Source organism: Trichosurus vulpecula, chromosome 3 (genome assembly GCF_011100635.1).
Source record: "Trichosurus vulpecula isolate mTriVul1 chromosome 3, mTriVul1.pri, whole genome shotgun sequence".
Taxonomy (NCBI): Eukaryota; Metazoa; Chordata; class Mammalia; order Diprotodontia; family Phalangeridae; genus Trichosurus; species Trichosurus vulpecula.
In genome coordinates, this window is record NC_050575.1 from 110,031,467 (window position 1) to 110,046,939 (window position 15,473).

General features: G+C 38.6%; 1 protein-coding gene and 1 pseudogene across 1 annotated transcript in view; both read right to left on the minus strand.

Moving 5' to 3' along the window:
• Positions 1–15,473, minus strand: part of MROH8 (maestro heat like repeat family member 8) — a 72,717-nt gene that overhangs the window by 10,309 nt on the left and 46,935 nt on the right. The window contains exons 15-23 of the mRNA XM_036749778.1: positions 14,658–14,848; positions 13,606–13,743; positions 13,204–13,318; positions 12,772–12,915; positions 12,010–12,171; positions 9,946–10,101; positions 9,045–9,167; positions 4,411–4,510; positions 3,741–3,806 (exon numbers count right to left, since the gene is read on the minus strand). Of these exons, the coding sequence (XP_036605673.1) occupies positions 3,741–3,806; positions 4,411–4,510; positions 9,045–9,167; positions 9,946–10,101; positions 12,010–12,171; positions 12,772–12,915; positions 13,204–13,318; positions 13,606–13,743; positions 14,658–14,848 (1,195 nt within the window). The remainder of the gene's footprint in view (positions 1–3,740; positions 3,807–4,410; positions 4,511–9,044; positions 9,168–9,945; positions 10,102–12,009; positions 12,172–12,771; positions 12,916–13,203; positions 13,319–13,605; positions 13,744–14,657; positions 14,849–15,473) is intronic.
• LOC118844509 lies at positions 7,264–7,556 on the minus strand (annotated as a pseudogene).

Here is a 15,473-nt window from a genome sequence, read left to right on the forward strand (position 1 = left end):
CATACAGTATAGGAGCGAACACAGGGCCCCACCAACTCTATAGCACTGCATGTGGTTCACCTCCTACCTGGAAGTTTTAGATCTTTATGACCCATGAAATGTACAGAGTCTAAAAAAGATTCCACCTTCTGCCAAGTTTTAGGTCTATAAATACATAGATGTCTTGGTCAATCCCAAAGCAGTTATTTGCATCCTCCTTATGTGTTAAACATTCACTTAACACTTTATTCATGAGTAATAATTACATTTTCAAGTAATAATTATATTGCCAAATTATCTATTCATAGGAATGATCTGTCTCATTATTAAATTATATCCTTAAGTTTAGAAACACAATGTAGGTGGGATTGTAAAGGAACATATTCATTCATTGTTGATGGAACTGCCAACTAATAGAATATTTTTGGAGAGCAATCTGTCAATATATGGTAAAAGTTATGAAAAATAATCATACACTCTACCCCAACAAAATTCCCAGGAGTTCCTGGGAATATATCTTGAAAGTTTTATAATAAACCAAAAACCCTATCTGTTCAAAGATTTCATAGCTGCATTATATGTAATTGTAGAAGCAAAAACAAACAAAAAAAACAACTGGAAACAACCTAAATGTCCAACAATAGAGGAATGGTTAAATAAATTGTGGCACATTAATATAATTGAATAGTATAGTATAATATTGACAAGTATGAGAAATACAAAGAAATCCCCAAAGAACTCTATGAAATAATGTAAAGAAGAAAGAAAAAAAAGAATCAGGAGGATGAAACACATAATAATCTCAACCAAATAAGAAGGAAAGTGAATGAGAATGAATGGACAAGGAATCCTGATGAGGACTTAGAAGAATTGACTGAAAAGTTCTTATGATGCATTAATTTAAATGTAAAAAAGTCCTAAGGAAATTTATTGTGTTAATATTCATTGTTAAGATTTTCATAAAACTTTTAAAAGATTACATCTTTGTGTCCCTAGACTGATCTAAGGACCTCTGTCAAATCTTAACTACCTTTTTTATCAGTAATTTTTCCAGGTCTCAAGGCTGATAGAAGGAATCAGTGATTAATGATTAGTGAGAATGATCCCAAGTGGGTCTAGACATTTACTTTCGAAAAGTTTGCTTCACAGAAATTATTTCAAGATGTTTTAATAAAATAATTGTATTTTTTATTTGTTCTTCCCAAAGGAATGAAATGTTGATGATTTTAATCTGGTCTTCAGACAAGGCTATATATAGTCTGCAGCATATTCTAATTGCAAGAAAGGTACCTAAGATCAAAATAACCAGGATCTTGATTACTGAAATTGCAAAGCTATAAAATGACAACAAAACTTCACACTAGCAACTTAAGTGTATGGCTGTTCTTTACAGGTGCAAATTTCCCTATCTCCTTACTGGAAAATTATCATTGATTCACCAGATATAACAAAGAAGTCATTTAGTTTATGAACCATTTTTTGGAAAGTCTCATCATTTTCAAAATAGGATTACTAAGTAATGCATGCAGATTCTGGAAAATCCCTGAATCAGACAGCAGAATAGGTTTCCATATATATACATACACACACACACATACATATGTATATACATTATATATATACATATATATATAGACCATGCCATTATGATCAAGTAATGAATGGTACCAAGATTAAGATAGCTTAAATCACTGAAATGGATAGCAGTGGATGAATCTTTGGAGATTTCATCTATTCTCCTGACTTCAATTATCACCTATGCTAATGATGACCCCCCCCCATCTCAAATTATATTTCCACTCTCATCTCCAGAGTTTTAATACCATATTTCTAACTGCCCACTAAATATTTTTACTTAGGTATTTGACCAGTATCTCAATTCAACACATCTAAAACTGAATTTATCTTCCCCCCTAATCTTCCCCTCCTTCTAACATTTATTTTTCTACTGTTCAGTCACTCAGCCTGGTAACCTTAATGTCATTTTTTATTCTTAACCTTCATTCAACCTCCCATATCCAATTGGTTACTAACTCCTATCAGTTCTACCTTTGTAATCAAATCAGCCTACTCCTATCCAGGTTTACTCTAACTGCCCAGGCCTCATCTCTTCTCATTTAGACAACTATATCCTGTTAATTGGTATTGCTTGCTCCATCACATCCCCTCTACAATTGACTCTTAATATCACTGAAGAACCTTCATATGAGACAGTGTTTATAAAATGCTTTTCAAAGCTTAAAGTGCTACATAAATGTCAGATGTTGTTGTTATGATTAATGTTATTTTATTCTCATCTTTTTTGATAGAGGTCACACAAAAATGGTCCTGGGACAAGTCACTATCTTGCTATATTAATTCTTCAATTTTCTACAGATGGATAAAATAACTGCATTTTGCAAAAAAGTATTAGGATGCTAGCTCATCCTCTGAGGGCTCACTGACAGCATCCTTGATAAAACTTGAATAGCAGACACAGCAACAGAGATAATATGTACCTCATTTTGCTTCCATGTGATTTTGATATGTCTGTTAGGTGACTTTATTTTGAAAGATGTTGGTTCCATGAAGCTTGGAGATTTGGTATGGTAATGTGTACTAAAAAGGCTCTTCTTAAATTCTTATGGCTCAATGTTATATCTAGGTTAATCTATGATAAAGATCTAGCCAGTTATTTTATGGTCCCTTCCCAGTATAGTTCATTGGTTGAGTTCTTCAGGATATTCGAAGTCTGTATTTATAGTATAGGGATTTGTCATCTGTCCATGAATGCTGAGCTTCTGACGTATAATTCTAAGCCATCGGGTCATTTTTTGCTAGGTATTTGAAAGGTGCTAAATCTTTACAGCCCATAATGAGACATTGCAGTTTCTACCATTCTCTTGAATACTCTAAATTGATTAATAAATCAGGCTTCCTTAAAGATAACATTTCTGTAGTTTCTGATGGCAATGACCTAATCCTGAGTTGCCATAATAAGCTCATCCCTCTGGTCCCACAAACAAATCTGCTGGACTCAACTTGTTTTAATCACACTACCCCTCTACTAAAAAACTTTCAGAGGCTCCCTATTGCCAAAGTATAAACTCCTGAGTCTGGCATCCAAGGTCCTCCACAATCCAGTTCCACTATGCCTTTTCAGTCTTCTGTCATCCTTCTCTTCTCTATGTATGCTATGTTCTAGGCAAAATGGCTCTTTCTCTATTCCCCATTCTTGTTCTATCCTCTCCTATGTCCATGCCTTTCCTTTTTCTCATTCCCTGTTCCTAGAATGGATTCCCTTCCCTCCCCTACCACAATTTTATCTGTTAAAGATTCTCCCTTCAAGGACCAACTAAGGTAAAATCTTCTCCATGAGGCCTTTCCCATGCTTCCAGTTACATGTGATCTCTCCCTTACTCAAACTTCTGATAGAACATTGCCTGACCCTTTCCTTTGTACTGACCACACTATCTTATACGACAGATAATTGTTATTTGCTTTTTCTCCCTTATTAGACTAGAAACCCTTGACAGCAGGGCTTATATCTATCTTTATATCCCCAGCACTTACCATGGTGCCTTGCAATAGCAAGTACTTAATAACTGTGTAACGAATTGGAGGCCATCAAAATGCTACAAACATGGTTAGACTTACATTTTGAGGATCAAAGTTTCTCAGCTTTACTTCGCAGAAGATATTCAGTAAATTAAACCAACTATATGTTTCCATCAGCTTCAGAAATATAAACAAACTCCAAATTCTCAAGGGTTATCACCTACCATCCTCTATCCACTCTGTCCCCTTCATACGGAGTTCACTGTGGTCCATGTACTTAGCTAAGAGCCCTAGATGTAGGAGAAAAATTTTTAAAAATACCAAAAAATCATTTATTTGGTTTTGTGCTCTTGGAAGTAGATGGTAAAGCATTTCTCTTTTTTGGAAAACTAAACAGTTTACAGATAATGAAACTAAGCAGCTTGATATAATTAAGCAGGTTCTTAGAACTGGCATCTTAGGATCTATCACCCACAGGAAACCTGGCTTTCTTTCTCCCAGAAGTCTTTTCCATAGTCATTATCTTCAGGGATAAGAATAACAGAAAACACAGAGATAGTCTGGGATGATGCACTCTATCCTCATCTCTGCTCCTTGGAATGCCTTAGCTCAAGTGCCACCTCCTACACGAGGTCTTTCCTGATCCTCGGCATCAGCATCGGTAGTACTATCTTCCCTGAAAGCATTCTGTTTACATTTTACACTCACTTATTGGTTAGTTTCCTCCCCCACCCCCAACAGAATGGCAGCTCCTTGAAAGCAGCGGCTACCTCATTTGTCTTTGTGTCCCAACATCTACCATAGTGCCTTATATATAATGGATACTTAATAAATGCTTGTTGGATGAATCAATGAATTAACTATAGAAATAAAATAAAATGATTTTCTGGTTACCTATGAAGAGTACCGCTGCCCTTCTTAAATGGACTTGATGGTTTTGGACATATTTTATGGTCTGCATCATGATGTTACATTTTCCCCTACATTTTTGTTCCTGGGGAGCAAAGGGGAGGGTAAGAAAGGGCATAATAAGCAGTGTCAATACAGATGTGATTTTTATAAACCTCATTGCTGCTTCCCAAGTACACAGAACATGTTATGTGTGTGGTTAGTATGATAGTACTCAATAAATCATAACAAATGCCTAAACACAAAATAACAGATCTCCACATCTTTGTTCATGATGCTCTAAAATGCTGTCTCCATTTTTCTCTGCCTATCCTTGAAGGTCCAGCTAAAGTACTTCCTCCTGTACCACAAAGCCTTTCCTTGATGGCTACAGCAATCTCTCCCTCCCCTGACCCTCTATAATACTTTTTGTCTATTCCAGTTACTTGGCACTTAATCATCTACTTAACTGGCCATTTATATTTAACTTTTTGTGAATATAGGCAGCCTTTGTGTCTCGTACTTCTTTGTATCCCTCACAGCTGCCAGCACGGTGCCACCATAGTTGAATGAACTAATGAATGACTATAAATGAATGAACAAACCTCAGTTTATCCATATGCCATCCCGCATAAGAAATATAGGTAGGGCCCCTAGCATTTTTTAGCTATAGCTTGAATGTAAGTATGAATAAAGCAAATCTTATCTGTACTTTGAGAATCTCAGGGATATCATTGATTAATTTCATTCATTTATTTTTATTTGCATTTATTGAACAACACCATTTTTTTCCTTTTACCCTCAAGTCTGGAGCTCTTTATTATTAAGGTATAATAGCTAACATTTATATAGGCTTGCAAAGCATTTACATATGTCTCACTTTGTCCTCACAACCACCCTGGGGAGGTGGGTGCTATTGTAAATGAGACAAGCAGATTAAATGACTTTCCCAGAATAACAGAGCTAATAAGTAGGGAAGCACTTAAGTCTTCTTGATTCCAAGTCTAGTATTCAATCTACCAGGCAACCTAGGGGCTTGTCATACTTGAAGGGCTGGCACATAGAAGACAGTTTGGACCTAGAAAGCAGAACTAGGATCAAACAATCAATGATCTATTAAGCCTCTACTTTATGCCAAACACTGGGGATAAAAATACTGAAGTAAGAAAATCCTTTCCCTCAGAGAGTTTACATTTTATTAATCAGTAGAAATTACAGATAGTAAATGTATCCTTGCATAAGAAAAAACTTAATAAATGAGCTTCCTGGGAAGGGAGTAAGACCCATAAATGGAGTTTTAAATATAAGCAATATGACAACTTATCAGGGATGGTGTGACAGGTGTTCTATAGGTACAAGTTGCAATTCCATGACATTTTCCACTAGTACATGACATTTTAAGCCTTATTTAATGTGTATCTTGGTCCATTCTCACAAAGAGCATAAGATTATAGCTTCCTGACAGTGCTGTGGTAGACCCAATGAGGTAAAACCAAAACCCACTAGCCCATCTATTGGATGTGGCTCTTATGCCAGACTCTTAATTTAAGGTTTGATACTGAGACAAAAGGGGACACTTGAGTCATTGAACAGTTTGAAAAAGGAGGTTTACTTTGCCCTAACACAGCAGGGGTATACAACAAAGATACTGGGGCACTTAGTTCTTCTGGATGCATGACCATATAAAAATAAGTCTGCTCATCAGGACAGAATATAGTGAAGGACATGGTGACTTGCTTGGTTCTCAGAAATCCACCAAGTCCAAGGGGCCTAGACTATGTATAGCTAGAACTATATAGAGTTCTAAGTATAGTGGGTTCTAAGTAAGCAAGTTCTAAGTAAATAGTTCTAAACTTCTTAGGTGGCCAAGAAGTTGTGTTAGCAAAGCCGAGGCCAATCATCAGGTCCAGGGGCAACTTTGCTGATCCATGGTGCAAGAGAAGGGGAGGGGCCTGGGCCATGTTGTGGGGTGGGGAGAAAGAAGGAAAGTCTTATCACACCATTTCAGCAAGCAGGAAAAAGATGGCGAAATAAATGGTTGTTCATAAATAACAGCCTGCAAAAACCTTACTCTGTTACAGATGAAAATTTCAGTGTGGGCAACTGAAATAAACAATTAGATGTGGATATAATTAATTCTGAGAGATATGCAGGTCTCCTGCAGGGTGCCCACCTGCTGGATTAAAACATCAGCACACAGCTACCTGGTGGAAAAAGCATTGGATTTAGAGTCAGATGAGTCCTAGTACTGATATTTATTATCTCTATGAAATTACACCAGTTGCTTAATTTCTCCAGGCCTCAGATTTCTCATTTGAAAATGAAGGGGTCGGGGCAGCTAGGTGGCACAGTGAGTAGAGCACTGGCCCTGGAGTCAGGAGGACCCGAGTTCAAATCCGGCCTCAGACGCTTGACACGTACTAGCTGTGTGACCTCGGGCAAGTCACTTAACCCCAATTGCCTTGCCTTCCCCCTTCTAAAAAAAAAAAGAAAATGAAGGGGTTAACTAGATTATCTCTAAATCTATGAACTTCATGACCACCCCAGCCAAAAGGTAAAGATTAGCACTCCTGCATGTTCTTCTAAGGAATATTATCAATCTTTTACAAATGGAAAGGTTTAACTGTAAAAACTGAGGCCTAGAGGAGGCCTAGTTGTACTGCTACATAAGTTTAGTGTACTTGAAGATCATTGATAAACAAAAAAATGACCTGTGGTCATATATCAGAGTTAGAAAACAGAAAGCTACTTATTAAATTATCGGATTTCTTTTATTGTCCCAAATTTTAATACCTTTCCAAATGCTATATATAATGTACCTATATAAAAGAACAAAGGGTCACTATTCAAAATGGTGTATTAAAAATAGATCAGTTCATCATTCTTGGTTTTGTTGGTTTGATAACTGGATAGAACCAATGGCTTGTTTTCATGAGGGAGATTTCTGAACGCTCACATATACATAAATTCCTCTACACCAACATGAACCTTAATAGTTTGTTCCAGCAACTACCTGACTTTTAAATTCCATAGTCTTAAAGACCGGAAACTTCCTATTTTCTTTCTCGTCAAGCTGTGTCTTTGTCTTGTCTGCAATTTGTCTACATTTCAGCCATGGCCAGTTTGGCAGCCGAAATTCCTCCACACATCATCCTTGCAAGTTGAGCAGCGGAGACAGAGTAAGAGATGGAGGGATGGAAGGACTGAGAACATCCACCATTTTTTTTTCTAAACAAATAATGTTCATTCTCTACTTCTTCTTCTTCTTCCTAGGATACCTCTCTGCTCAAGGTGGTATCCTTGAAAACTCTTGTGCTTAGGGGCACTTTGGGTTTAGGTCATACACTTGGGAGTTTATAAGATTTTATATAAAAGTTTACTTTCTAGTTCACTTCCAAAGTTAGGATATAATTTAGAAGTATATAATGTGTGAAAAGCTACATTCTACTTAAATAGAAAAAAAGTACCATTGACCTACATTAAGGGGTAGGAAATAGGTTATGCAAAGTAGATATTACATAGAAGACATGTTAACTGTCCTCATGGAGCATACAAATCAAGCCAGATAAGACATTCAAACCAACTGTCTTGCCCTTGCTACTATAAAAGCTGGTTTTCTGTTATATTTAACATATTGTCATATTGACTTATTAACAGGTCAAAAGTACAACATCCAACCAAAGTACCCAAGCCAGTAGAATTTCCCATAGCTTCTTGTGAACTTGCCTTGGGATGTGCCCTGTGGACTCCCTCAGGCATCTAACTATGTGCAGTAGACTACACTGGGCCTACTTTGAGCAGTAATGTAGAGGATCCCTGGAGGAGGCTGGTTTATTTGAAGGAACTTCCTAGCAGGTTCAAACCAGCTCCAAGAACAGACCTCCTAGGATAATTCTGCACAAGGTTGTAACTATCAATTTATGTATCTAAAGCAGAAGAGTTAGGGGGCAGGAAGAAAAAAAATAAAATGTGAAGGTTCTAAGCTGCTTTAAAGGGATGGGGCAGCCCCAGAGAAGGCCGCTGCTATCACCATGTTACAGGGGAAAAAGGCATGCCTTTGGGGTAATGTTGTTAGTACCCTTTCAATTTTTCCAAGGGGACACATCAGATTATCCTACCCTAATCATGGCTCTGATGGGTTTCCTTAAGACTGTCCTGGGTCCAAACCTAGATCTGACAACTATCCTCAGAAACTTTTTTAAGTTTTTGGACAGAAGATACACGTCCCAGAATCAGGGCTGGAGGGGTCTTGTCAGCAACAGTGATGTTCATGTCAGGCTGAACAGGCTGAATGGCCTCACACTGCTTTAGCGGCCCACACTGTTACACCACTTTCTGTCAGCTGGTGAAGCAATTTACTTCATTAGATCCGGGGAACAGTTTAGAGATGGTTTCAAAGCTAATATATCACATTTAATTTAAAACAGCAAATGAGCACCTATTGTATGCTTAACAGTATAGCCATTGAAATAAACCAGTAGAGTTGGAAATCTGTTCCACAGTCATTTTCTAGGGACTAGATCCAGCGGTGACAACCAATGAAACTACAAAGGAGCAGAAAATGTTTTGTTATCCCATTCTCCTGCATTAAGAAAAGCCATTACATCAAAGAATTCACCATGGCACTACTGTTCACTTACAAAGAATTTGCAGACTACTCCTATTCCTGAAGGATTGCTGTGCCAAGAATCTTTATTGTACACTTCTCGTGGCAGCCTCCACTTTAAGAATTGGCAACACATAGTAAGAACCTTACAGCTCTCCTGTGAAGGGGTGAAATTGGGAACAAACATCTATTATAAAATAAACAGGAACTAAGATTTAACGACTCTACTGAAGCCACTCCTAGTACCTAGATCAGAGTTGTGGGTGGGAAGATCCTTTTCCCAAAGAAGGTATATCAAAAGTTGGTGTTCTCAAGAGTTATCTCTTAAGTTAGGATGCATCCCTTGGGCGAACTCAGCACACTTCTGTGACATGCTTATTATCGTGCATAAGCATGTGCTCTGAGTTGTCAATCTGCTCACTGTTCTTCACTCCTTCCTGCCCTAAATGGCATATGTTTAAATTACAGTCCCTGCAACAAAATTGGGCAAATGGTCCTCCTCCCTACCAGCCTAATGGACACAGAAAAGCCTTTATCATGCATTCTACCCTTAAGGATTTCACCCCAACATATTATGTCAGCTGGAGTTTCTGACTTTCATTTTGTTTCATCATCCATCTTATTAATTATTCCTCCTTTTGACTAATACTTTTCCCCCCAAGCTCCATTTCATCTCTCCTCCCAGTTCTGATGCTCAGATCTCTGCCATAGCCCTCCTCCCACTTTGGCAAATAGCTCTCCCCACCCAAAAAGGCTCATCCTTAATCTTTGATTTACTGACAGATAAGTGGTAGGAAGTGAAAGGACAGAAGCCAGTATAAAAATGGCAGATCTGGTCCCAGGATTAGACAAGTTTTCACACAAGTTTCCAATCCCCAGAAAGCTCTATGATTTGCTTAACTACATGGATGGGAGAAAATGGCAATAGGTCTTACCTCAGCAACAGCATCATCTTGATCCTGCAAGTGGAGAAGTAATGGAATCAAGCTCTCTAGAATTTGGCCCTCTATGGCCTTCTTATCTTTGTGTTTCACCATCTTAATGGAGTCTCCAAAGAGCTTCACAGCCAAAAGATGAATATTTGGTCTAACCTAGGAAGGAGGTGCCCAGAAAAACACTCAGTGAAACATATTCACTTTTGTATTATGGCAATAATCAATGACAACTCTCCTGCTCAAATATCTTCAGTGGCTCCCTATTGCCTACTGAGCAAAGCTGAAAATACTGTGTCTTATATTCAAGGACCTCCACAATCTTGTGTCATTTTAAACTCTCAGTCTTAGTTTGTAATACTTATTGTGTACTCTATCCTCCAGCTAAACTAATCTACCTTCTGTCCCTTAAATGCGTCACATTTTCCTGTCTTTATATCGTTAGTCATACAATTCCTTATATCTAGAATGTGCTCCTTCCTATTCCTCTACTTAATTTGTACCCCATCTTTTATAAGCCAACTGAAATGCCAGCTTCTCTGTGAAGCTTTTCCTAAATTATGCCCTCCTACACTCATTGGTAATGACCTTCCCCTTCAGACCTCACATAGCACTTTGCCATGTGCCTCTCTAATGCACCTGCCATGTGTTAATTTGCGTTATTTGTACATACGCTTTATTCTCCTACAGAGCAGTAAGCTCCATACGGCAGGGATTCTTTCTTATCTAAACTTTGTGTCTCCTAGCCCCTAGTGCACTGCTCTGCATATACTAGTAAACCATTATTAAATATTTCTTGAATTGGACTAAATTAGGTTGGATTAAACTGAACTCAAATTGCTCAACTAGACAAATTGTTCAACAATTCTGCATAATCATTATCTTGAAGTTACTTGACAGAAGGAAGGAAGTCCAAGATGTATAGGATCAATAAGACACAGGCGTTGGAAATGTTTGGCCATCTGTCTGCATATGAGCAATGGAGCCGTTTCTATCTGTACTTGTCAGTTTATAAGTGACATGGAATAACACTACACATATACCCTATTCATGTAGCTTTCTGTAAGCCAAGCACCCCGCTTCAGCACATTCAAGTTCACCGATTAATTTTTAAAAGTAAACTCAATCTTTTTTTTTTTACAGCCAAATGAAAAGTTTATTAAAGATCCGCCATATCATATTGGCCAGACTCTTAAGCAATCTCACCACTGGCTAGACTCTTAAGGAATCTGAGCATTTGTAATGTTTGTATGAACAAGCAGGCTAGAACAATCTGAGCCAAGCTAGATTCAATCTGAGCACCTTCACGGAGGCAAGATGGATCTTACACACAGAAAGACTGTGGGAGGGAACCAAGAGGGGTCGAGTAGTCTGGGGTGATGGGAGGAGGGGTTTAGGAAGGATCTTGATGGGACTGTGGAGACTGGGGGACTGGGGTAAGGTCAGACTCCAGGAATGGGATTAAGAGTGCAAAATAGTTGAAGGCTACCTGGAGATGACAGACAACAGAGGGCTAGGGTAACAGATTTGGGTATAGACATTTTGATAGAATCAAGGGTAGGAAGTGGCCAGAGGCAATCTGGAGGTAACCAGACATCAGTCTTCTTTTCAATATATCTCCTTCCTCACCCTGTAAGGAAGCCTTTTGTAGAGAAAGAACACCAGACAAGAGGCCAGGAGAACTAGATTCTAGTTCTGGTTCTGCATACAACTCACTCTGTGACCCTGGGCAAGTCACTTGACCTTGTGGTGCCTCAATTTTTTCACATATAAAATGAAGATTATAATGTTTATCCTAACTAGCTCATATGTATATCTTTATCATCAAATTAGACACGGATGTGAGAATGCTCTGAAGATGATAAAACATCTTACAACTGTAATAAATTAGCATTAGTAACAACTCCAATCACTATATACATATATATAATACATGTATCTATACATATATATTCGTATATGTATATGTGTGCATATATGGATATATATCTACATATATATATATCTACATATATATCTGTAAGCACTCCACACTTTGTAAAGTTTCCCTTCCCCTCTTTGTCTTACATCACTAAATAGGGAGAACAGGGTCTGCATGGTAGTTTTGAGTGTAGTAAAGTCCATGGTATCAAGGAGACTTCGGAGTATACTGATGGATAATAAAACAATCTTTTCATTTGTTTCACTTAAATTGCTTAAGATGACGGGTATCATGCCTTTGATAGCTTCCTCCTGTATACCCAAAAATAATTCAATTAGAATCTTACTTGCAAAAGGTCAATATAATACACATTTCATCCCAGAAAGTTATTTACCCTAGTCCTTCTTTAGTGCCTGGTGGTTTGATTCCCAACAAGAAACAATCCCAGGGATGGAGAAAGGGATAGAGGCCAGGCTACCAGGGCACGCTTCAAAGACCCTAAGGTTACTTCTAACCCAATTTATTGTTTATGGCCAGGTCTGATCAGGATGGAATACATTTCTGTATCTCTGTCTCGGTGACTTCTCTCTTAGATTGTAAGCTCCTGGAGGGCAGGAATAGTGTCTGTTTAATTTGTTTTGTGAGCTTATAATAATGATGTTCATGATGAGGATACTATTAGCACAAGTTTCATGATTTTAGGTATGTGAAGCACTTGGGGGTATTTAATGGTTGTTTTCCATACCTGGTAATTAGAGGTTGGGATACACTTTATATGTTTTAAAATCAGTAATTCTGTACTTCTTTATTACATGGGAGGGTTCTCTGGGGAGAACTGGGAAATGACAGCGATATAAACACAATTTTTTTAAAAAAGGTTATCAGTAGTTCTGGGACTTCTCTCTCACCTTTCCTTGATGATGGCGGAGAAGACTGTCTATTCCTTTCAGGCTGAGAACTCTGAATTGTTGATTTTCATGGTGTAGCCATTCTTCTAATCGAGTGATGGAATATCTTCTAGGAAGCCTCTTGGCCAGTGGACTCCGGAAAAACTACATGTTGAGTGATAATAGAAAACTGATTGGAAAACTTGCTATTCAATGGAGAGAAAATGCCACCCCCACCCCCACCCTGATCCCCAATCATACTCTTTGAGATTATAAGTCTGTATGAAGCTCATGAAACTTCTACTGGTAAATGACAATTTTTTTTTCATCCCATCCCCAAATATCCAAGATAGGATGGAGAGCTCACCCAGCATTGTTTCTGGGGTATAGCCTGGGAGGGAACGTATAGTCTTACAAAGTTTCTATACTTTACTTCTAAAGAATGATTCTTACCTCAATAAAGAAGGCTGCAGATGTAAGTCTATGTTTCTCATTCCCTCGATTAAGTAAAGGAATCAACAAGTAGAAGACCTTCTGAGCAAGGATACCATGTTTTTCCAATAAAGCACTGTAAAGAAAAGGATCGGTATGATAACCCTATTTCAGAATGGGGCTTACCCAGGAGGTAATTGGAGCCATTGCATGGGGTCCTGTCAGGCAATCTGAACTTTCTGCATGGGATAAAGGTCTAAGGAGGGAGCGACAATGGCCTGAATTCCTGTAAAATCTGCCTGGTGGCTTAGAATTATCAGTACTGACCCTGCCTGCTTTGTGGAGGTTTTCCCACAGGCCATATACTATTAATTTCTTTAGGAGGTTAGGCTAATAAAAGTACCATGACTAATAATGTCTTACTTGGCAAGAACAGATACTCCTTCAAGATGAAAATTTTCTCCTTCCAGAAGGTTCCATCCTTTTTTCTTTTCCATGGTATCAAATTCATACCAACATGCTGTTCTTAGGAGAAGGGTCTTGGTAGCCTGCATGGCAAAGCTAAATAGAAGCAATTACCAGAAATGAATGGATACAACATTTTCCTCACAGAAAAATAACATCTATACAACCTAAGCTCTATGCTCTGGTCTCACCACTGAGGGATGAGTACAAGTCCTAACAATAATAGTGAACCAGAGAATATATAATTGTGTTTCTCTTCATTCCAGCTCCCTTAACATTCCCTTCTCACTCAAGAAACCCAGATGGGTAATATTGCCTGGGAAGACCTTACACTCCTACTTCCTAGCATAATAATTTTCTTTTGAGGAGGTATGGGGAAAAGACAGGATTGGCAACTGAAGAGTAAACAACACCTACTGCTTTCTAAAAATGCTAAACTGTGCCACTTCTTATACTTGTAATAAGTATCTAATTTGGAAAGGGCATGAGAAATCATCTAGGCCAACCCCCTCCTTTTTCAGAGGAGGTAACTGAGGCTGAGAGAAGGAAGTTGGTTAGAGTGAGGTCACTTTGCCAATAAGTGGGAGAGTCGGGACTAGAAACCATGCTTTCTGAGTCTTTCTTAGTTAAGTGTGAACTTTGCATTGCCATGCTGCTTCCTCTCACAGCACTTTTCCTGAAAAAAGGCAAAATAGCCCTAAATATAAAAGACTGAAAAGCCATGAGGCAAAAATAAAATAAAGAACAGAACCGCTGAAGTAATATTGTTTATGTCTCAGGAGTAGATTTAGGAAGTTTGTAGGATACAATACTAAGGTCATCACAGACAAATCTGCTGGACGTACTCGGATGCTTCTCTCGTGGTCCCACTCTTTTGCAGACAGCTTGGTACCTCTTGGTCAGGCCTAATTACCAACAAAATGCTCCAGGAAGCCAACGAGCGTGTCTAGTGACCTTGTTATTTTCTCTGTCTTATTAATTTTAAGCGTGAATATTGTAACTGGCAATACCTCAAAGGGGTAGAGGTGGAAATCGCTTCTTGCTTGGTGTACACACCATTTGGAATAATGATATCTGACATTGTAAGGCCAATGCTATGATGAACCTGAATGAGGAGGGCCATGAGGAGTTGAGGGAAAAGGCGATACGTTGCTGCTCGGAGCTTATTTCCCACAAATACCTCATAAAGAGCATCAGTTGCCTGAAGGAAACAAAAAAGATACACAACTGAGCATAACACCTGCCCACCCCAATGCTGATTTCCCATTCCACTTTTCTTCATATCAGCATGTTACCTTAGCCCCTTATCTTACTGCTATAAGAGAGACCTCATCAATATAAGCAAAAGAAGTAAGAGAATTGCTCCTTGGGGAAGTGCCCTTGAGCCCATGCTGTGCTTTACTGATGACAGAATTGTTAAATGTCAGAGCCCTAGTTCAGCCCCCTCATTGTGGACGAGACAGAAGCCCATGGAGAAGAACTCAACTGCTTAAGGTCACACAGTTTGATGCTGGCAGAGCTGGATCTAATCCCCGCCCCAGTGTCTTCATTCCCAATTCAGTGCTCTTTCTGCTACCTCAGGACCACATTCTACTACCCCATTACCATAGAGAACCTCTAAGACTCACTGTCCAAGTTTTGTGTTGCTGAGCTAGAAGGCCTTGAGCAGAAGAGGGAGAAGGGAGAAGGGGAGATGGAGAAAGAAATAAAATGATATCCCACCTAGCTACCTTGTTTTAAGGGTTGAAATCTAACCCAACACTTTTTAGTAACTTTAAAGCATCCCAAGTTGGTATCTGAACCCAGCTTTTCCTCTTCTCTTTTTC